The sequence below is a fragment of the Mercenaria mercenaria genome, chromosome 15 (assembly GCF_021730395.1).
Source record: "Mercenaria mercenaria strain notata chromosome 15, MADL_Memer_1, whole genome shotgun sequence".
In the NCBI taxonomy this organism is placed as follows: Eukaryota; Metazoa; Mollusca; class Bivalvia; order Venerida; family Veneridae; genus Mercenaria; species Mercenaria mercenaria.
This window is the reverse complement of record NC_069375.1, coordinates 73,294,108-73,318,886: the sequence shown is the minus strand read 5'-3', so window position 1 is coordinate 73,318,886 and position 24,779 is coordinate 73,294,108. Positions and strand designations below refer to the sequence as shown.

The 24,779-nt window shown below is 35.4% G+C and overlaps 2 protein-coding genes across 2 annotated transcripts in view; one reads left to right on the top strand and one right to left on the bottom strand.

Annotated features, from left to right (window-relative positions):
- Positions 1–3,912, bottom strand: part of LOC123531948 (serine/threonine-protein kinase TNNI3K-like) — a 28,035-nt gene extending 24,123 nt beyond the window's left edge. The window contains exon 1 of the mRNA XM_053525692.1: positions 3,828–3,912. The gene's annotated coding sequence lies outside the window, so the exon portion shown is untranslated. The remainder of the gene's footprint in view (positions 1–3,827) is intronic.
- Positions 3,913–4,052: 140 nt separating this feature from the next.
- On the top strand, positions 4,053–24,583 carry LOC123558694 (uncharacterized). The gene is made up of 2 exons (XM_045350575.2): positions 4,053–4,444; positions 14,297–24,583. Exons 1-2 carry the CDS (start codon positions 4,171–4,173, stop codon positions 16,675–16,677), a joined length of 2,655 nt encoding a protein of 884 aa, XP_045206510.2. The 5' UTR covers positions 4,053–4,170; the 3' UTR covers positions 16,678–24,583.
- Positions 24,584–24,779: the final 196 nt, after the last annotated feature.

The window sequence follows — 24,779 nt, the reverse complement described above, 5'->3', positions numbered from 1 at the left end:
TGTTACGAGATACAAGTGACGTTTTCACAAACAGTTTCTGTTACTTAATGACGGCTAATTGATTATTAAACAATCAGTCCCGTGTCGATTATCATTAAATAACAAAATAAATAGGTGCATATTATTATACCTAATTTACTTCTTTTTCTGCTGAATTTCTAAAAGAATTCATTTTTAAAAGTATTAGATGCACTCATTTATCTGTTATCAACAGTTTATTTTACAACAAACTAACCAGCATGGAACAGTCTATTCATTTGGAGTTCCTCTGTTATTTAGCATGTTTAGGTTTTGAAAGAGATGGTAAACAATCGGGTGAACGCTGGTATCTGTAAACGATCTAGATCCAAGTTTTAAGTGAACACTGGTTAAGTCTTATTTTTTATTTCATTTTCAATACAATTTAAGACATAAATAACCCTAAATCTCTAGGAAAAGGAGGTCCGTACCCATAGAAAACCCCTAACAGGCTTGTCTAGCGGAACCAGTGCTAGCCTTGGCCATTATAAATTAATAGCCACATTTTTTTCAGGGAAAAAAATAATAGACAAACTTGGTGCGCACGTAATTCGCATGCGCTTTCGCATTTCAATGAAAAACATAAAACAGGGTATTTATAACAATTATTTTTTTCATGAAACACTTAAACACATTTTATTTTTCAGTTATCATTTTACATGTTTATCATAGGCTTTGAATAATCATACATTTATGCATGTTTGTATTCAGATGTCACTGAAAATACCATTTTAGTATGTGACATGACCCATTGTGAATTCTTGTCAAGAATGATCATTACTTTTTGTGACGAAAGTCAGGGCTTAAGCTAGGCTAAGATTTTAGGGAGAAGTCACTTCTCTCTCAGCTAAGATTAGGGGAGAGATTTTAGGGAGAAGTGACAAGATTTTAGGGAAAATGTAGAAATATTTTAACGCCATGACATGTAAGTTGAAAAAGGAACTAAATATGCTTAACATAATGTTACTATTTTTAGTATTTCCTGTCTTTGTTTATGTCTATTGATCTAAAGTAAATAACAAATTCACTCAAAATGTCAGTGATTCTGTTTTCTTATCCTTGTAAACCTTGTGAATCTAATGTGATTAAACTGCAAATTAAAGTGGGTTTTTTTCACTCTTGCAATGATTGCCCAAACTAAGAAAACCCTTTGAATATAAATACAATTTAAAAAAGTTAATTCCACATCAGCAAAAAATAAATCAACTCCCAGTGCTATATAATGCACTCAAAGTCACAGTCACTTTAAATAACAGGTGTGTATTGATGCTGGTTCTGAATTAAATACATGTCAATAGCAGTGACATCGCTATGACATCACATGGAATACAGTCTTCTTTGATCTGCTGGTGTCTTCTTTGATCTGCTGGTGTCGGCACACATTTAAAGAAACAGTTGTCAAACAGGTTAAGCCCAGTTTCTGATTGCATGTGTCAAAAATATGGGTATATTTAAGTTACCTTATTTAAGTCACAGAAGTGTCAGTGATAATATATGTTTCTAAAGTCTCGGTTTTGAAAAATACGAGTAAAATTAAGTGGATTTAAGGAAATTACTGACCCAGTCAAGGTAAGATACTTTCTAAAGGTAAAATAGAATGTGTAAGCTAATGTGATGTGTTTAATTAATTTGTTTGTTTGGTAATTAATAGCGATTAAATGATCAAGGATAAAGTGATGATAATTGTTGCTTTAATTTAAACTTCTATACGATCAATAGTGCACACATGTGGATCAATTAGTGAAGTATACGGCGTACGCATGTTGGCGATAAACAAATCCATTTAGCATGTTAGAAGGGGTAATTATGCCTCTGGGCATATACACTTCCTGCTTCCGAATTCGCACGTTTTTGTCGATAAAACTACGTACGTTCCAACAGTTTAAGGACAATTTTTTGCAATATTTTTTGTAGCATTTTTATTAATTAATCGCCATTTTCTATCACCAAAAATTGCGTTTTAATCGACACTTCAATAAAATAAATGCCATTTGGTGATAATGTCGATTGGCAGTGCGAGCACTGCGGAACAGATCCGTACCTCTAGAATCAAGATTCTAGAGGTACAGATCCGTACCCCTAGACACTTCCATCATGAAAATATCTGACGTCAAATTATTTGGACTATTTTCAACCACTGGGATTCGGCTCATGCCTAGGTCTAGGCCCTACCCTATAAGTGTTTTTCTTATAGGGTAGGGCCTGGACCTAGCCATGAGCCGAACCCCTATGCTTTCAACAGTCGCATTAAAAATCCAAAGAGTATTTCATGGAAAGTGTCCAAAGAGGTGTCCAAAGCGTCCAAATAGTTTCTTGTATAGGCGTTGTTTTAGAGGTCTAGGTTAACCTAACCCTAACCTTTAGTCAGTATATGTTTGTGTCGCCTTAAAAATCCAAAGGGTATCTTTTCAGGTCCTTGAAAGGCAGTGGCTAGAGAACCGGAATCGGAAAGCTATAAAACTGTTAACATCCCATTATGCTTAATCAGGTCATGATCAGACTAAACGAGAATTTGATTAACCACAGTTTGCTATAAATTACACTTCAAAGGTCACTTTGTGAGAACAGCAAAAAGACTTTTTTTGGAATAACTTACCTAAGTTAACTATATTTTTATAACTAATACAGGTTATAAAATGCTTGAAAAAGTAACTAAAATAGGTTACGTAACTTAAAAGTTAAAACAGTTACACCCCAGCTCTATAGAGCTTTTCTGCGACCCTATATTAAGAACAGTTAAAACCAATTATACCTCACCCAGCAATTTGCCTATCCAGGATACCCATTTACAGCTAGGTCGACTGAGGCAATCGTAATAAAGTGCCTTGCCCAAGGACACACCGCAGTGGGAGTAGACAGGATTCGAACCAGGGGCATTCACCTCCGTATGATAGCTAAAATAATTCAGCTCTGAGCTGAAACGAACCCCGTATTGAAACCTAACCAGAAATCGTGCCAGAAGTCTGTCACGCTATAATTTTATCAAATCAAATGGCAGAGACTCACCTTTTTATTTAATATATTCTTAATCCATTTTTCTTTTGATTTGGCGTAAAATGAACCATGCAACCCAATTGAAAACAAATTATACCGAAAAGTTTCAAATGGGTACCACTGCCTGCAATATTTTGCTCACCATTGCAGTTGTCACGTGATCGAGGTACTCTTCATTTTGAAAATAAATCTAACGGTAAAGAATTATTATTTATGGAAATTCTGTGAATTTAAACCTTCTGTGGTATAATTTTATGAATTTTTTGAAAAATTACTACATTTTTAAATCAATTAATTTCATTAGATGTAAAAAATTTCATCCTGAAATTCAAAAATAACCATGTGCTAAGAACTTCGCATGACGTCATCAGTTTCTCGCGAGAGTCAGTGCGCCGATGTTGCTGGTTAGGTAAACAAATGGGGTTACGCCATAACTTAATGGACGCGACCATCAGACTATAAAAATAGCGTCAGTTAAGTTATGGTAGTCAGAACTATCCGTATGAAAGCGTCTTAGCCCTCTCGACCAATGCGTCCATGCATTGGACACATTCCGTGAAAATTCACTGAAATACTCTTTCAGTCTTTGGATGTTTATGCTAAAGGCTTCCAATTGATTTCAGTCTTTGGATTTTAATGCTATTTAAAAAAGCTTTCAACTGATTTCAGTCTTTGGATTTTTATGCTAAAGGCTTTCAATTTATCTGTGCCGGAGACTAACAATTGAAATCAGTTGATTTTATGTGATGAGAGAAACAGTAAAATTTAGCATACCTTTATAAACAGTACATCATACATTACAAAAAGTTATTTACCTTTTTAGAAAATGACTCGATTGTGAATGCTGTAAGCGATGTATTGTAGTGTTGCAGAATATTTACACGTCATGAAATTATGAAACGGTGTATATTTTCACTAATTTAACCATTATTTAATAAAATTGCCAACAATATAAATGTACCAGAAACAACTATTTACTATGATTAAGGTTTAGAAAATATTTTTATTGCTTTTTAAGAAAATTTAATTATATAATTTCGTGCTATGCTTAAGCGACTTTGATAGTTTACTTCCGGGTTTTGATATTTTTTGAGAAAACAAACAAAATGTTATCTTAGCTCATATAGTGTTTGAGGAACGATAGTGAAGGTTGAAGAAATGTTTGTGTATCTTCGACTTGACAAAACTGTCAAACGTTTAACAAATGTCACACTCCAGCATTGTTACAAACCATGTGTTAGTACCTTTACAGAGGAGAGGGTAGAACCTGCTCTGTGGTACAAAGTTTTAGTTCTCGACTCAATTTTGGTTGATTGTGAATTGAGGACAGTGTACATTAATTATGAGAAACATCATGAATCTGATATACTCCACAGTTGTCTCCCGGAGGAGCTCAGTACGAAACAGGTTGTGGACTTCTTCAGAAAACGAGGTAGTCAAGGTTCTTTTCTAGTCTTGTCTTAATGTCATGTTGTATTGTAGCTTGTTTATAGATAAATGGCAGGTGCTTATCCCAGTATCAATATATGACACGATAAATATCGCAAAACTGTAGTGTAAACAAAGAAGATTAATAAAGTGTCTTGGGGTAATAAGGCATGGATCCATCTATGCATACCTTTATAGAAAGATTTTACAGGTAGTTAGGTACACATACAGGGCCCTCGTTTGCCAATTTTTGGGGCCGAAATTCGGCCCCATTCCCCCCTCGAAATAGTATGTTTTTTTCCCCCCAAGTACAGAAAAATTCCCCCTCGAAAGAAAAAAAAAATCAAGAAGAAAATCGATACCCGATAGTCTTAGGAGCCCGGGTCCGGGAGATTTTCAAAAGACGCTCAAAGGACCCGGCCTGATAATTGCTTGTGCGTCACTCGGGACCCGGAGACATTTTCCTTTGATAATCATTTCCTAAAGTAAAACTATGTCCACGATAAACACGTGTATTCAAAATAAACACTCGCGGTCATGCCCTCCTGCCTTTGATCTTCTGCTAAATTCCCGCCCTTTATCCTGTGGACATGCCACGCTGATTTTTCTTTATCAGCAAGTTACGTCACGGCGAGTGCACATAGGTAATGAGAATCAATGAAGTGTTAACATTAATTGATAAAGCGTTACCCGTATTGAGCCTGCATACTGTCAAAAAAGGCGCCAATTATTAAATTATCGTAATTAAGCGACCAGCTGAATACCGAGCACGTGAAAAGTGTCCTGCAAGATTTCTTCATGCAAACTTTAAATTAGATCATTGTTTAATGATTGTACCTTAACTTCAACGAGAAAATCCACAAATTTAAATGAATTTGGAAAGTAAAAATAAGTTTAGAATGTCCATTCACGATTCTAATTACACCCGATGACATATGCAATTTTTCCAAAATTCACTAAAAAAACTTGACTTTCAATGCAGTTTTTAATGAAAAGTAGCATCATTATTTGAGGAACTATCGCTGGTTTACCTTAGTGGACCAAGTAACTGGCAAAAAACAACATTTCAGACGACATTCCAAAAGTGTACCAGTATCCGGATAGTACGTTTCTGGATACATTTTTACAGAGTGTTTTAGCACTTTTCTGCTAGATCTAACAAACAAAAATATTGAAGAAAAACCTCATCAAATTAAAATGAATTTTGATAAAAATTTATTTACAATATGAGATTATATGACCTGAAACAGAAATTGTTATTATGCTGTAACATGTTCTTGGTTGTAGTAGCTATTAATTACGTAGTATTACTTTATAAGAAAATATAGTCAATTGTATCGATGTGTTGGGGCAGGACTCTTGTATTTTGAAAAAGGACCCTTCAAAATTTGGACCCAAGGGTCCCGGGACTCTTGGGTTTTCAGGTCTAGTGGAACCCCTGGTTTTACTGATCCGTATAATACGCTCGTTTTTCAGTTCCCCGGATGCGTGTATGCAAAGTTACTTCCCTTTGAAAAAAAATGTTGCATAATGCACATCATACAGTAAAAAGATCATGGATGCAACTGGGGCGAAATGCGCAAAAACAGATTTGCTTTTTAAGCAGCATGCTCTCAAAAAACAAACTACTGTCACGGACACCGCTGTTTCATCAGGGCCAGACATGCACAATCGGGTAGATACGATGAAGGGAAGCCCTGCTCCGGCTGCTGCTGAGACAATGTCCGTGGATACTGCTCGTGCTTCCGTTAATGACGACATGTGAACCTCGATTGGATGTCACCTAACTGATTTAATAAAAGAAAATAAAAGTTGCCTGTTTTCAATAGATTATGTTCTGTACAATACTTCTTATATATTCACATTTTAGTTTGATATCTGTAATACTGAATTGACCTTAATTTAAGGGGTTATGATCAGATGTCATATCTCCAGAATGAATTCCCCCCTCCCTTGAAAACGACGCGAAATTCCCCCCTCCAAGGGCCCCGGCCCCAATCCCCCAAAATGTAGAGAGGGCCCTGACATACGTAGCCCTAGACAATCTTGTTACGGGTTGTCTAGAAGAAAGGACCTCCTTTTTCCAGATGTTATGTATAATTTACATCTTTAATTTTGTTGCAAATGAACAATCAAATAAGATTTCAAGAATATTCAACAAATTAAAATGTGAACCAAAATAGATAACAGATACCAGCATTCACCCAATTGTTTACATTTTTTCTTGTAACATAGATCACTGCAGAACAAGTACCATATAAATAACAAGGGATCAAAATGCAGAGCTCCAGATAAGCTGCGTATTTGCGTATTTACGCAATGAAAATTGCAGAAAACCCGATTGAATTCATACAGTGTGCGTACTGAAACGCAAATAAAATTCCTAATACCCAATTCGTAAAAAATCACTTGCGTATTGCATTTTCCTTATTACTAGAACAGGTACGATACTTTAACCCTTTACCACACAGAACAGAAGCCAAAGTAACCTCTTTTACATAACACTGATAAGTGATAATCAATAATCAATAATCGGTATATGACTGATAAAGGTGACTGTCTTATCTGAACAGAGGTGTTGGCATTATTTTGTGATTACACACACTTATGTTAAAAATGTCATTATTTTAATATTTTCTGTAAGTTTGACATTATTTTTGTCAATATAAAGTTTGTAGCAATTTAAATTCTCTTTCCGATGATACAAAATTTATTGTAGTTTCTCTTTGAGTTTCGAAGATATAAAGTGTTAAAGTACGGGAATATATATTTTTAGGCATAAAATTCTGTTTTGGATTACTTTCACATTGAAATTCATATACAATTTCATTTTGATGTTTGAAAGTTTGATTTATAGTTAATTGACTTATCTTCCGAATCGGAATCGGTAAGTATTTATATAAAAAACAACCATCAAACTGAATAACACTACAAAAATAACGGATCATAAAATTTCTGAAAGTGCAAAAAAGATCGCTGAGATCGAGACTCGTAACCGACTACAGTATTCTTGTGCTAAAAATTAAAAATTTTAAGATAATATTACGTAATATTTTGATGATCAAACGTCGGTACATCACGGGTGACTTCCGCAGCAATTAACTCTTGGGGTGTCATAAAATATTTGAAAGCCGCGGTCCTTCTGTTTTGATTAACACTTCCCGTTATGTAAGGCCATAAATTCCAAGCCATCGTATACACAGATTGTTGTTTAGGGGAAATCCGCATGTATCACGCGTGACCTTCATGACCTAACACATTTAAAAATACTTTGATGTTAAATGGTTGTTATTTTTAGAACGAGGAAAGCCCGCGAACCGGCCAGTTGCAAGCAGTTTTCTCAGTAATTTTCCATGACGTAGCGTCGTGCACATGTAGGAAAAAACCCCGGTGTCTTTCTTTGCAAAGTACTCGATAAATTTAAATAGTAACCACATGATCTTGTACGTAAATAATGATGACGAAATCCCATATTTTGAGTTAGTAAACATCCGGAATTTGTTTCTTTAGGAAAAGAACGAAAATAAAGCGATTGATTATGAGACACGGGATAAAACGATTCTGTTCAAATGGCCGTTAATCGGTATAATACGTTTCTATCGGGGAACCGATAGACTCGGGTCAATACGTTTCTGTTCGGTAATCGATAGATACGGTGATAAACGTATCCATGTGGGAAATGTGCTAGATTTGACTGACTGGTTATACGTTACTGCAGAACAGGTTGCAATTTATCGGAAAAATCACAGGACCATTCAGCTGGCTGATCATTGTTATTTGGACGCTTTGTAAACAAATTTACGCTGATAAAATATAAAAGAGGTTGCAGATAAAAAAACATTGTTGCAGCACAAACAAACAAATTAGTGGGATATTTTGCTGTTCAACAATGACAGTTATCTGTTTGTGACGATGTTGTGTCACCAATACTAGATGACATCTTTTGGGAGAATGCATATTGCGGTGACCACATTGTTCGAGATATTGTGGATGAACTGATCTCCGACTGCATTAAAAGTGAAAAAGAAAACAACAGTATGGAACATTCATTACATTTTAAATACATTTTTGTATTAAACATTGAAGGGCGCCATTTAAGTACTTAGGTACTTAGTCAATCCTGTTTGATGATATATACCATGTATACTGTAAGCAAAAAATACTCAATTGTCAGTGCGATATTTGTAAAATACCCAATTGGTTTTAGCAAATACCCAATTACTTTTGAAAAGGCTGGGTAATGATATTATTTTTACCCAATTCAAATTTCCAATACCCAGTTCAGACAAAAAGTGATGGGTAAATACCCAATTGCACCAAAAGCTTATCTGGAACTCTGAAACTGGCGCAAAATATATTAGACAAAATGGTCTTGAATTATGCATCTGTGCAGTCAGGTCAGGATCCATGCTGTTCCAGTGATTTTTTTTGCCCTTTTGGGAAAAGGTCCGGTACTGGATAAATTGGGAAAAGCGGGGTTTTTACTCAGGTTGGGAATTTTTATAGTTAAGGAGGTAGGGTAACCTTGATATTTGTAAGTGCGCATGTCCAACCGGAAGCTAACGTGACGATATACGACGACGTTTACGACAAATTAAATGTGTTTGTATATCCATTCTTCTGGAAATAAAACTTCAACCTGCCTCCGATCTTATGTTTAATGGTTTAATAATGCAGAAATAATGAATGAATTGCCGCAGAAACACTTCAAAACATTGTTGCCTTTAGTTTATACTAATTTGTTTTAGCTCGATTGTGATGGAAGCTGCAAGCTTATTGGAACCACTCTCGAGTCCGCTTCCTGGAAAAACCAGTACTGGTGTCATATGAGAAGTCATGGTCGTGACCCCTGTGGGGCTCGAACCCATGACCCCTGGATTGAGCGGCCGACACCTTAACCACTAGACCACCGCTCCCCTTATTGTTGCCTTTAAATGACGTCATTGACATCATGACGTTACGCGTCAGTTACCGCGCAAAATTAATAACTTTTATTTTGAAAGTACGTTATTCTGTGCTTTTTCTTTATTTGAACTATTTTTAAACAGCCATTATTTGCTGAAATACTTTTTATTAGTCTTTTGCTCTGAAAAATGATCAATATTTTGCTTCTTTTATGTAATTATATTGAAATATTATGCGGAATGTAAGAAAATGGATGATGGTAACTGATGTGATTGGGAATATAGTTGGCTGAAAGGTAACTTATTACGGTCATTTACAAATAAAAATTGGGCAGTTTGATTTGTTTTACCTATTTCCCAGTTTCCGTTGATAATATGTTACTTAAATACTAAAACTAAGCTCTAAAATTGTTCAGATTTCAGTAAAAAATTGTGGTGTCTTGAATTAAATTGATGTTACCATGGAAACGAGGCCCGTGACCTATATGTCTAATTGTAAAATTCAAAAGCGTTGACACTGGTCTATTTAAGGAACACAGCTTCGGCTTTTTATTTTCATTTCAACAATATCCATGAGAATAATAGCAGCATGCAGAACGGTTTTTCAATAAAAATGTCAGACGACGGGCACTGCTGTAAGTATTTTAAGCTGTGAAATTTATTAAATTAACTGCAATTCATACGAAAATATTACTAACATTAGAAATAAGATGTTTTAAAGCTACATTAAGAAGAAAGATAATTTTATATAATATTTTTTTATAAGAAATTACGATAAAAAGCAACATATCGTCACCTTAGTGCAGTAAGTCAATAAGTCCTTCTTTAAATCAATGCAGTTATCCACTTTTTGCACTGAGGTGACGATATAAGCTATTTTAAACATCTCTGTTGCCATGGTTACTCTAAACTTTAAGAAAAACATAGTACTATGTAAAGTTCTTGGTATTTTGCTTATCATATTACCCAAATATTCCATGTTGGTCAATAACAGAATGGCACTGAAGCCGTCGAAAAACCCGTTTTCATACATAATTGTTGAAAAATGAGAGAAAATGCGTTACCATGGAAACACGAGCCCCGCGACATATACATTTTAAGCTTTTATTAGAAAGCTAATGCGCTTACTAGTAGAACTATTAATTATGCAGACTTCTACGGATAACAATGAAACCAAAATACACTGAAAAGTGTTAAATATCCGTATTTTCCTTCTTCTTTCTATATAAAATACCTTAAGAGGGTCATGTACTTCAAACCTGGATAAAAATTGTACTTGAAGGGACAGAGATAAACGGAACTGAAATTGTAGCAGTTAAAACATTAAATTACACGAAATACAAAAAGTCACTGCGGTTCAACTAATCTGAATTTACCCTGGTAACAAGGTAACCTACCTCCTTAATTTATAACATCATTTAGAATGTTTCTTCCTTTAATTTCATGTAAATAGCATCAAACAAACTGTTTAAAGGCATGTTCTAATCTCTGGCCTGGCCTGGCCCGATGAGTCCAATTTTCGACTGGGCCGGGCCAGGCCGGGCCAGGCCAGGCCAGGCCAGGCCATAGATTTTAATTTTGCAAAAGGTGAAAGTGATTTCTATAGCACTTTAAAATCTGACTTTTGGAACTTATTAATTGAGGAATAAGTTTGGATATTTCAGACATTATATAAATACATTTTGAATTCCCACTCTGTAAAATTATACACCTGGGAATAATTAAGCCTGTAGCTAACATAACTATTAAGTCTAATTTTAAGGTGATGCCTGATTAATTGTTATGACTATTATCAGGGGATCTCCACCTCAATTGACTCTTGACTGGTTTTCCCTCAATTGAATAACCTAACTAATTATTGTTATTTTGTCTATTGAGGATTATTTAGTACTGTCCGAAATTATTGAACTAGCACTCAAGAATATTCCCCGTATGCTTTCGTAAATAAATTTTCGGTGCCCAAACATAAATAAAAAGATAAATATTGTAAACCAAATAAAATTTGAGCCGTGCCATGAGAAAACCAACGTAGTGGCTTTGCGACCCGCATCCGCGCAGTCTGGTCAGGATCCATGCTGTTCGCTAACAGTATCTCTAATTCCAATAGGCTTTGAAAGCGAACAGCGAGGATCCTGACCAGACTTCGCGGATGCGCAGGCTGGTCTGGATTCATGCTGGTCGCAAAGCCACTATGTTGGTTTTTTCATGGCACGGCTTATATAAACATTTCTTTACCGCCAGGTCGTACATGCAGATATAGTTGTGCTTACAAAACGTTCAGCTACCAATCTCGGGACTGTGAGTTCGAGACACCTGTTTGACCGTTTTCGTTATCGTTTTTTTTTAAATTTCATCTGTAAACTTAGAATGCAGGAAAATTGTCACTTATCGTGATTTATTGTTCATTTATTGAAAGAAATACACAAGTATTTGACATTCTTCTACATACAAGTTATTACCATAAAATGTTACAAGAATAAAAACAGTATCGATAAAATGACATACTGATTTAATGAAAACAATCTGAATTGAAATCGAACCCAAGGTAACATGCGTGAAAGTCGGAGAACTTATCACTATGCCACTGTGCCACTGGTAAACTTTGCATGTTATTTTGGTCAATTTAGATATTTTCAGGTTACAAATATGGTGTAAATTAAAGAAAACGCCCGAAAATATTGGCGAAGATTAATGAGTGTCACCTGTAGGTACTAACGGACAACAACTTTCAATTTCTAAAATAATACTATCTCCGTTCTAGGATCTGGGATAGTATGATGCGGGGAAGCGATAAAAAAAAAATTGTAGTTTAGGTTATACAAATACTGAATATTTTTGTAAGACTGTTTTTATATTGATCTAAGTATGTGAAAAGAAATCCTACAAAGTTTTGTGAAACAGGCTCAGGAGCATCTTTTAGCGTTATAATCTATTAGAAATAACATAAACACAATGCACCATTTTTTTTTTGTGCAAGAAAAATATCAATAATCTAAAATGCCAACACCCTGACAATGAGTTAGAGGTCCCACAATGAATATTATTTTTATTACTCTTCCATCAATTGAACATCAGCTTAATTAAACCAAACACACATTAAAAGTTCAACTGAACAGTTAAGAGGTCAGCTAAGGATAGTAGGGACACAACCTGTAATTACAATTCCCAAAGAGATGCATTCACTGCATGCAAATATTCAGTTATATTGCAGCAGGTAAACATCAATGAAATTAGCCATTAGTTTTAAAACCAAGTGTCAAAGTTGACTTTAAATAATTTGATCACAGAAAAAATAGGTAGTTATCATTTAGTTACACCATTTTCGTCAGTGCAAATCTGTATTTCAAATAAGATGAATGACAGCTAATTAATGATTCCAGAGGACTGGTTTCTCATTTGTTTGACCTGCAGCAAGTAAACAATACAGTTTAATATTGCCTGCTACTGTAATTGTATATTTAGATTTTATGCCATTCATTTCTCTATGTACAATAAAATCTGGCCTGGCCTGGCCCGGCCCAGTCGAAAATTGGGCTCATCGGGCCGGGCCAGGCCAGGCCAGAGATTAGAACATGCCCTGTTTAAATGGTTAAATCATGGTGAATGTCAATGTAACAAAGTTTTCCTTCTGCAATCATCAAAATGCAAACTTAATTTGATCATTTGGGGAATTTTTGGATGATAATTGGGAAAAAAGATTGCATTTTTCAATTGGGATTAGGTCCTTTTCAGGGTACTTTATAAAGAAGGAAAAAAATCACTGTGTTCGCTTTCAAAGCCTATTGCAATTAGAGAAACCATTAGCAAAATGCACTATGTTGGTTTTCTCATGGTGCAGTTCATATAATGATTATAAGTTAGCTGTATGCTTTTCATGCTAACATTATAAGAGGAGTCCATCAATATATCAGTCTTTTATGGATAATTATCAGTTTCAGATACTCACTTTACAGGTATTTCATGACTGACTGTATTGTGTTTACCTTTAGTCTGTTGGCACAAGTGATTTTGCCTTTGGGACCAGTGAAGACCAAGACCAGCCTGCACATGTTTGCTTTTCATTCAGTAAATTTTCAGTGAAATCCCCTTTGAGTAATAAGTGGTATTGTCCAAATTGAATAATGGACAAGTCCATTTTAGAAATATGGGAAAGGGTTAAGAAAATTGTATATCAATCAGCAATTTATATTTTGATAAAAACATTGTTTTCAAGTTAAGATGTGTAAACAGTTGCAGATAAATCAATGGTATAACAATTAGGGCACATCAGAAAAAAATCATTGATTCGGTTTTTTCTGCATCAAAAAATCACAGATTCTAACGCAACATTTCTTTTGTGTCCTACAGAATTTTAGCATATGTTGTGGCTATGTTGTTTTTAGTGTAAAATCATTTAATTTCGTGGACATGAAATTTTGAGTTTTTTTGTCCAAACAGCAATTTCATGGGGATATGAATTCATGGATTTCAGCTTTCGAACATAAAATAAATGGGAATTTTACTTGTTCGTTGGGATTAAATTTTGTGGACTGACTTATCCACGAAATGAAAATTAGTCCCCCACGAATATTAATGATTTCACAGTACATGTACATAGAGGTATTTACTCTGATCTGCAGAGATTTTATCGCATAATTACTTCACAGTTTCGTTCTTCTTAACATTTATCCTGCTAAATTTCAAAAATGAACTGGTCCATCATTCAATATTGGCAGTACAGCTTATTATTCAAAGGGGTGTTCACAGAAAATTTACTGACCCACAGAAGAGCAAACAGCTAATGCTGGCCATGATCAGTCTGCATGATTGTGCACTGCCAGGCTGATCTTGGTCTGCACTGGTTGCAAAGGCAAAATTACTTGCCGCTAGCAGGCTAACGTTATTTACTAAGAAATCAAAATAAGATCATGTTGGAATTTTGATGATCAATGGTCTCTTTCCTGTGATTTCAGAACAAATCTTCAAAGACAGTGGCTGCTATGATTTTGATCCTACTGTTGATGAGCTGTTTGACACAGCTGGACAAATCTTCTATAACTTGGACCCAGAGGTGATCGACAAGGAAGGGAACAATGCTACATACGAGGAACTGTTGAAGATGCTTCATGTATTTATCCTGCCAGAGATAAAATTTCAGACGAAGGAACGACATTGCATTAGCGATGTTTTACAAACAATTGAAGAACAGCATGAATATATTGAAGATCTTATACAGAAAAAAGATAAGACCAAACGAAACACGGAAAACTCACTGTCCAAACAAAGGCAGAGTCTTTTACTTACTGAGAATTTCTCAAGTGCTAGATACGTTTCATCACTTGATGACACGTTTTTGAGTATTTTCTTACAACATTTGGAGAAAGACATAAGACAGTTAAATGAGGTCTTATTAGCGTCAGACAGACAGGTGGGATCTTTGAGAAATTCGGTTTCAAAGAAAGATATATCTAAATTGGAAAGTGCGAGAGCTGAAAGCAATGAAATAAATAGTGCCTTAGAAAGAGCTATAATTGCTAGAGAAGAAATAAAAAACGTGATCTCCAGGAAACATGTGAGGAAGAAGTTCAAGAAAAACAGAGATAGCACTGCTGACTTCCATGAGCTTTATGTTGAAGTGACAAAAAGATTAGATAAAGTAAATTCAGAAATCAGAGAGCTTATAATATCAAAGATAAAGTTGTCAAGTGTCCGCGAAGCAGCTTTACTCACCTTGAAAGAAATAGACAGTGACGGGGTTTCTTACGGATACAATAGGAAAAAAGGATCATTTGAAATTGAAACAGATTTGTTTGATCCAAGTCACAAGCCAGAAGAGTGGGCGACATTGACTGAACGTGTTAAAACTTACATGCATGTAAAACAAGCTGGTTTTCGCTCTGGATATGAAAAATTTTGCTCACAAATAAAACTCAAGTGCCAGCACCTGTTTGATGAGTCCAAAATGTTTGGCATTTCCCAAGAACAACGTGGTTCACCAGTATCACCTACAACTGCTCAATTTATAAATACTATTGGAAATGAGGCAGTGTCTCGGAGATCAAAAGTTACGTCCAATACAGATTACACTGCAATAAAGGTTAAATCAGCCACCATGGAAAGAAGACCGCGAGGTTACTCCACAAGATGGTCCATTGGATGTGTTCCCAAACACGAATGTGAAGCTATTTGCAAGGAAGTGACCAATCATATTTCTGATGTGGCATATGACCTTGCTGTAGAAATGAAAGGTTCAAGTGAAATTTTGAAAAGTTTCCATAGTAAATTATACGTTTGTTATGAGGAGCATGTCTCCTCTGAGCTAATGCCAATTTTGAGCGAACTTTATGAACAAAGTTACAGAGATCAGTGTGAAACTCTTGCCATGTGGTTGGCTAGATATTCATGTGACATAACATTCATGCAAAAAACATTAACAAGTTTGTTTGATGGCTCCCCTGATTCTAGTGAAGAAGATTCAAGAGAAGTGTCATTAGATTTGGAAGAAACTGAGGTCAAGGTTCCTTTAGGCAGTTCTAAGACTGACACAATAGGTTCTCTTAGCCTGAAAAATTTATCTCTAAATGAGTTGTATGATAAGTTTAACAAGCAGAGTGAAGATATGCCTCAGAGTTTTGTAGGTGCTCTAGACATGGATTACGACGGTTTTCTTGTCATTGAAGGTGCTGATGATAAACATGAAGATGTGTTCCAAAATGAAAACCATCAAGATAATTCTCATGTGGTAAATGGAACAGAAGGTTGTTATAAGGCCTCCTGTGATGTTAAATTAGGTGAAAATGAATCAGAGTTGGGTGAAACAGATCTCAATGGCGAGGCTTCTGGAAATTCTCAAGTTCGAAGTACACAAGAAAACATGATCCTTGGACTTCCAACTTACAGTGAAGTCATTCTGCGAGAAAAGCAATCAAACACACCACCTCCATATTCCTCCTTTCTCTCTCAGAAAGACAGATTTTATAAGGAATTTGAACAGTTTTTTACGTTAGTCCATGAGGAAGACAGCGCTTGTACACTGTTTGGAAAGTTACGTCAGATGACGCGTATAAACAAGTATGTTGAAAATCAGATAACGAGACTACGCTCAGAGCATAGCAAAAATAGCATAACATGTACGGATGACATTTTGGATGTGATTATATTGCTTCTGTGCAAACTCGAATCACCGTGGTTACTGAAGTTGTATGCCCATTTGAACCTTACGATACATTTAAGCCCACCGTTTATGCAGGGAAATGCCCATGACTACTCTCTCGTAAATATTAGCGTCGCGTATCAGCATCTGTTTGAGCAGCAAGTCCTTCACAAGTCAGCAGCACCTATTCCTAATGTGTGACATGACCGAAAATGTGTGACATGACTGAAAATGAAAAATGTGAAACTATGATGATTTTTATTTAGGCCAGTGTTGATATCACAATATTCTTGAATATGTCATATTTTAATAAAATGTGTGAAATATCTATAGAAATGAACTGAGATTCTGTGATGTTCATCATTGTTAGTTTAGGCCTTTCAAGCAATATTGTTTTTTTCCAGTAGCATGCAAAGGTTGTGTTTTTTTGGTGGGGGATGGGGGCAGGGAATTGTTTAACAATGAAAAAAGCAACACAGACAAAAAGGTATTAACATGTAGCGAAATTATCAATCATTTTTTCAACACATTAAAACACTAAGGGTCGGAACAAATTTTTAGGGTAGGTCGGGATACCAGACACAAACAATTTTTTAAGTTAACTTCAGTATTTATCTCACAAATATCTCTCTATTTAAAAAAATGTCTGCTTTGAAACACTATTCTCTCTCAGTCCCTCAACTTGTGCAACAAATTGTGAGAAACGTAAAAGTAATGTTCCACTTTGTCTTCTCGCTTGAAGGTTTCAGTGTTCAGCAAGTTAAAAAAAAAAGCAGGTTTTTTTTATCTATGTTTCTATGGAAATAGTTGTTCTTTATATATAATTAAAAAAAAAATATATAAACACATGTAAAGCAAAACAGAATTATAATAGATTATAGTAGGATTATATTTGACACTGTGTTTAGACTAAACATTCTTGTCATTAAATTGGTAAAAATGATTGTTGTGATCTGCTGGGCATTATTAAAATTGAATGTATAAGTTAAAGTATATTAAGTGCTTTTAAAAGTTTTGATCCTTTTTTTTAGCTCACCTGAGCACGAAGTGCTCAAAGGTGAGCTTTAGTGATCACCCTGTGTCCGGCGTCCGTCGTCGTCCGTCGTCCGTCCGTCCGTCCGTCCGTCCGTCGTCAACAATTTGACTGTTAACACTCTAGAGGTCACATTTTTGACCCAATCTTAATGAAACTTGGTCAGAATGTTACCCTCAATAAAATCTTGGACGAGTTCGATATTGGGTCATCTGGGATCAAAAACTAGGTCATCAGGTCAAATCAAAGGAAAAGCTTGTTAACACTCTAGAGGTCACATTTTTGGCCCAATCTTAATGAAACTTGGTAAGAATGTTACCCTCAATAAAATCTTGGACGAGTTCGATATTGGGTCATCTGGGGTCAAAAACTAGGTCATCAGGTCAAATCAAAGGAAAAGCTTGTTAACACTCTAGAGGTCACAATTTTGGCCCAATCTTAATGAAACTTGGTCAGGATGTTACCCTCAATAAAATCTTGGACGAGTTCGATATTGGGTCATCTGGGGTCAAAAACTAGGTCACCAGGTCAAATCAAAGAAAAAGCTTGTTAACACTCTAGAGGTCACATTTTTGGCCCAATCTTAAGGAAACTTGGTCAGAATGTTACCCTTAATAAAATCTTGGACGAGTTCAATATTTGGTTATCTGGGTTTATAAACTAGGTCACCAGGTCAAATCAAAGGAAAAGCTTGTTAACACTGTAGAAGCCGCATTTATGACTGTATCTTCATGAAACTTGGTCAGATTGTTAATATTGATGATCTTAAGGTCCAGTTTGAATCTGGGTCATGTAGGATAAAAAACTAGGTCACCAAGCCAAATTAAATGAAAAGCTAGTTTACACTGTAGAGGCCACATTTATGACCGTACCTTAATGAAACTTAGTCAAAATGTTAATCTTGATGATCTATAGCTCAAGTTCAAATCTGGGGTAGGTGGGGTCAAAAACTAGGTCACTAGGTCATATCAAAGGAAAAGCTTGTTAACACTCTAGAGGCCATATTTATGACTATATCTTCATGAAACTTAGTCAGAATGTTAAACTTGATGATCTTTAGGGCAATTTTGAATCTGGGTCATGTCGGGTCAAAAACTAGGTCACCAGGTCAAATCAAAGGAAAAGCTGATTAACACTGTAGAGGCCACATTTATGACCATATCTTAATGAAACTTGGTCAGAATGTTAATCTTGATGATCTTTAGGTCAAGTTTAAATCAGGGTCAGATGGAGTCAAAAACTAGGTCACTAGGTCATATCAAAGGAAAAGCTTGTTAACACTCTAGAGGCCACATTTATGACTATATCTTCATGAAACTTAGTCAGAATGTTAAACTTGATGGTCTTTAGGTCAAGTTCGAATCTGGGTCATGTCGGGTCAAAAACTAGGTCACGGGGGTCAAATAAAAGGAATAGCTAGTTAACACTTTAGAGGCCACATTTATGACCATATCTTAATGAAACTTGGTCAGAATGTTAATCTTGATGGTCTATAGGTCAAGTTTAAATCTGGGTCAGGTGTGTTAAAAAACAAGGTCACTAGGTCAAATCAAAGGAAAAGCTTGTTAAGACTCTAGAGGCCAGATTTATGACTGTATCTTCATGAAACTTAATCAGAATGTTAATCTTGATGATCTTTAGGTCAAGTTTAAATCTGGGTCATGTGGGGGCAAAAACTAGGTCACCGGGTCAAATAAAAGGAAAAGCTAGTTAACACTTTAGAGGCTACATTTATGACCATATCTTAATGAAACTTGGTCAGAATGTTGATCTTGATGATCTTTAGGTCAATAGGTCAGGTGAGCGATACAGGGCCTTCATGGCCCTCTTGTTTAGTTCACCTAAACCAATTCAGTGTGTCAGAATGTTTATTTAAGAGTTTTAGTGAGCGACTTAAGGCCACTGTGGCCATCTTTGGTTATTTTTATTCTGTTGGAAAGTGTCTGTAAATTGTATTTTTATGAAAAACTTTTTTGTCCTTCTGAGATGATGATGGTGTTCTGAATTATGTGATAGTATGACAAATTTAGCACAGTTAACCCTGTTGAAAATTTAGCACAGTTAAATAACCCTGTTGAATTTCATCAGAAATATAGTTTGCATGTTCTTAATTATCCCATATCATGCTGGACATGATTGATTCTGGCTTTGCAACCAGTGTAGACCATGATCAATCTTCACATCTATGCTGTCTGATCATGGTCTGAACTTTTGGCTATTCGTCAGTAAATTTTTAGTTAACCCCCATTCAAAAGGTAAATGGTACTGCCCAGATTGGAAGATGGACTAGTCCATTTCAGAAATTTAGCATATTCACATTTTGGTGGTTTGTCACATTTAAACAATATTTCTGGACACTTTTAACTTCTAAATTAAATAAATGTATTCTATAGAAATTAATAAATTTTAAGAAACAAAAAGGCCCATTACATAGAGTTAGATTTCTATTAGAAATAGTTTTTCTTGATTTTTATCAGCTTTTATGATTACACTCTTTAATGCAAAAGTATGTCAAACAGTTGGATATTTCTTTTTTTTTTAATGAAATATCTAGTTTTGAGTATGTATTCAGTAGATAAGAGATAATTCAACAATCTGGATTGGATTAAAAGGCAGGTTTTAAAATTACATACAGCTTTTTCGATTTTATCTAGACTGTATAGCCAAGATAGGCAGATGTAGGTAGTTAACATTTCTCAATGAATTTCAACAAAAAATATACATGTAGTTGTTTGTGCAAATTGTTAACAAATATAACACAATAGCACTTAACATTTACTTGAAAAGAACATATTTTCGCTGTGTCAAGATTTGGCGAATTTGAAATTTAGAGTCTGTTTACGAAGTTTAGTAATATTCATGAAATTGTAGAAATGGTTTCCGTTGTAACTTGAATTAGGATTTTACTAATTGTGACTATTTACACAATGACTGATTTTCACAAGATGTAGGACCAGGCGACTATAGCAAAAATTTAACCCTTTTCTGCTTTTACCGTATATCATTTCTTAGGCAAAGTATGTTTGTCAATTTTATACATACGCTTAAATAACTCTTACCTTGTTTAGGCAACCAGGATAAGAAAATCAAGTTTTAGAAATACCTCTAGTAAAAATCTGACTTGTTTAAAGTGTCAAGTGGATACAAGTGAGTTTAAATGTATTGATTAAATCAATAAATGTTAAATTTCTGAACAAATCCATATAATGAACAAAATCTGATGAACAACTAAGTGGAAAACTACTTTTAACTTTGGGAAGTGTTACAATGCTTAATATGCAGTTTCAGAATTTATCTTTTCATGTATTTCCAGGCTAATTGTATTCTCAAAAACGGAAAAAGAATTACTTGTGAACATGTTATTATTATATGATTATTGTCTGAAAAAAGTCATACAAAATTTGTACAGTTCAAAAAATGTCTTTACAATTGAAATATTTCTTTACAAATTTACCTAAGCAATTAAAATGTTTTAATGGTCAATCTGAAGTCAAAATGAAAAGTACTGATCTATAAACTATATTGAAATTCCATTCGTTTTACACTTTTCTTCAAAATATCTTTTATTCCGATTATGAACAAAAATGAAATATATTTGTTAGGTATTTTTGCAGAGTTCATGTTCATTCCATTTATCCTTTTTCCTTTTGACCTGACACGTACATTTTTTCTTTACTCATACCAGTTTTTCCATGACAGTATTTAACCTTTAGCCTCCCTGCGGTATGTATATACTTCTGCCTTTGATACCAGGTCACGTGTTCATAAAACATTTTTCGGTCTCAGCTGAGTTTAAGTTTGAAATTTTAATATCAATTTTACTAAAACTTCAAGACTTAATTCCAAATGAGACTGACCATCAATACTGAAAAGTCATTTGAAAATGGTTATAAACTTAAAATTTAGCTTTAAACATGCTATTTAGATATAAAACACAAATAAAGTTGCATTATCAAACTCAGCCGAGACTGAAAATGCTTTGTAAACACGGGGCCAGAGCAGATCAAGATCAGCCTGCACATCTGTGCAGGTTGATTATGATATGCACTGTTTGCTATTCAGTTAGTAAATTTTCACTGAATACCCCTTTAAATAATAAATGGAACTGCCTAAACTGAAAGATAGACTACTCCATTTTAGAAATGCAGCTGGTTAAAGGTTAAGTATCATTATGCAAGTTTTATTTCCAACTTAATCAGATATAAGTGAGCCACGCCATGAGAAAACCAACATAGTGGCTTTGCGACCAGCATCCGCACAGTCTGGTCAGGATCCTTGCTGTTCGCTAACGGTTTCTATAAATGCAATAGGCTTTGAAAGCGAACAGCATGGATCCTGACCAGACTGTTTGGGTGCGCAGGCTGGTCTGGATCCATGCTGGTTGCAAAGCTACTATGTTGATTTTCCAATGGCACGGCTCAATTGTCTTGAATGTCATTTTTAACCAGATTTTATAATTTTTAATTTCATAGTTTTGTAAGTTTTGATAACTGATGTTGTAAGTCTGTGTTTAGAGTTTTGAGCGCTTGCATTCAATAAACACATTTGAGCCACGCCATAAGAAAACCAACATAGTGTGTTTGCGACCAGCATGGATCCAGACCAGCCTGCACATCCACGCAGTCTGGTCAGAAGCCATGCTGTTAGCTTTCAAAGCCGATTGCAATTAGAGAATCCATGGATGCGGAGGCTGGTCTGGATCTATGCTGGTGGCAAAGCTGCTGTGTTGGTTTTCTCTTGGCGTGGCTCAGTGTACATTTCAGTGATGTTTGGTACATTTGTACTATGTATTATATTTGTAACTGTAAAATATTTAAGTGAATGTAAATTAGTGTCTCACTCTTTTGTATACTATTTTACCTGTAATTTATATGGATATTTTGCAAAATTCATATGTCTATAAGTTTGTACCACTTGTCACTTCTTGATGCATTCACATTTTATCGATTTTTTAGAGAAGATATTGTTTAAAAGATGTGAACATGCTGCTTTAGTATGTACAAAAATATTTTGCTTTAATGCAGTTTGCAGAACAGATTATTACTTTTTTAGCACACCTGAGCCAAAGGTTCATGGTGAGCTTTTGTGACTGCTCAGTGTCCACCATGCGTCATGTGTCCATCAACATTTTCTAAAAAAATCTTCTTCTTGAAAACCACTGAACAGAATAACACCAAACTTCACAGGAATGATCCTTGGGTAGCCCCCTTTCAAAATTGTTCAAAGAATTGAATTCCATGCAGAACTCTGGTTGCCATGGCAACAGAAAGGAAAAACTTTAAAAATCTTCTTGTCCAAAACCGCAAGACATAGTGCCTTGATATTTGGCCTGTGACATCGTCTTATGGTCCTCTGTCAAAATTGTTCAAATTATGCCCTTGGGGTGAAAAGAGGCCCCTCCCCGGGGGTCACAAGTTTTACATAGACTTATATAGGAAAAAACTTTTAAAATCTTCTTGTCTAAAGCCACAAGACCTTGGCCTTTGATATTTAGTATGTTGCATAACCTTGTGGTCCTCTGTCAAAATTGTTCAATTTATGCCCCTGGGCTGAAACGAGGCCCAGCCCGGTGGGTGAGGGGGGGGGGTGCGGGGAGTCTCAAGTTTTACATAGACTTGTATAGGAAAAACTTTAAAAATCTTCTTGCCTTAAACTGCAAGGCCTAGCCTATTGATATTTGATATGTTGCATTGCCTTGTGGTCCTCTACCAAATTGTTCAAATTATGCCCCTGGGGAGAAATTAGGCCCTGCCCTAGGAGGTCCCAAATTAAACAGAGACTTACATAGGGGAAAAAATCTTCTTGTCCGAAAGTTCAAGGCCTAGGCCATTGAAATTTGGTATGTAGCATTGCCTAGTGGATCTCTAACAAGATTGTTCAAATTATGCCCCTGGGGTGAAAAGAGGCCCCACCCTGGGGGTCAATTGTTATATGAGTTATATAGGAATAAATACTTAAAAAAATATCAGATCATATTTCCTAGACTGTTTAATTATAATAATTTCCTGATGATCCCCGAGTGATTAGGGGTCACTTGACCGTGACCTTGACCTACTAACCTACTTTCTTGTTTTTTTAAAGATACAGCCTTGAAATTTGGATGACATGTACAGTTGTGCTCACCAATCTTAAAACTGACTTTCAGTGACCATGCATGAATGTGACCTACTGATCTACTTTCTTATATTTTAGCATCAGTTTGGCATTTTAAACATGTGGCTCATATTACTCAGGTGAGCGATTCAGGGTCATCATGACCCGCTTGTTTAACATATGGAAAAGCTTTCAGATCGTATGAATCTTTTTTCTATTGACATATATTTTAAATATCTTAACAATGGGAGTGTTTTATGTGAGCTGCGCCATGAGAAAACCAACATAATGGCTTTGCGACCAGCATGAATCCAGACCAGTTTCTGTGTTTTCATCACTTGATACATGTGAAACCTGGTTTTACTTGTAATTTATACCATTAAAACCATAGGTTTAATGTAAAACTGCATTTTGCAAGATCAAAAGGGGTTCAGCAGAAATCAAGGTCACAGTTACTAATTGTACAAAAACCTTTTCCTCTCAATTTCATCTGTGATCCTCAAACTTTCCGGGCACATTGTAAGTGTGCAGTTGATGAAACTCATTGACTTTGAGGTTATCAGGTCAAAGGTCAAGGTCGCAGTTACTGTTAGTACAAAAAAACCTTTTCTACTCAGTATTATGAGAATGATTTGAAATTTGATCCTTGTCAGGTACACTGATCTTGAAGTTCATGGATCTGAGATTAAGATGACACAGACTGTTACTTTCACCATGAATCTGTCACAGGTTTTAGGATCCATGGTCAAAGTTCATGGCCATTGTCATGTAAAGTTAACGCAGCCATGGCTTTAATCAATTTCAAAGTTATGTTCAAAAGCAACCAATCAAACACTTGTGTTTTTTACACTTGTCTGGAAACCATTGACCTTTGACCTGTTCTAGTCTCGTATGCATAATAATTAAGAATCCTCAAACATTTTAACTTTTTGTGAGATGTATTAAATAGTTTGATATGCTATTAAAATGGAATTAATCTGAGTACTTTAAAGTTAACATATGTCTGTTATAATGATTGATTATATATATATTCAAGAGATTATATAAAGTTAATTCACCATAACTTTGTTCAGGGTAAGCTTTGTTTACGATATGGGTACAAGCCACACTCAAGGCGTTGAATTCTTCAAGTGAGGAAACCATCCAGCTGGCTTACGGAAGGTCAGTGGTTCTACCC

Excerpts from the sequence above, each read along its gene's own strand:
- LOC123558694 (XM_045350575.2), top strand. The coding sequence starts at position 4,171 with ATGTTTGTGTATCTTCGACTTGACAAAACTGTCAAACGTTTAACAAAT. Across the intron at positions 4,445-14,296 it reads GGACTTCTTCAGAAAACGAG|AACAAATCTTCAAAGACAGT; the intron begins GTAGTCAAGGTT and ends CTGTGATTTCAG.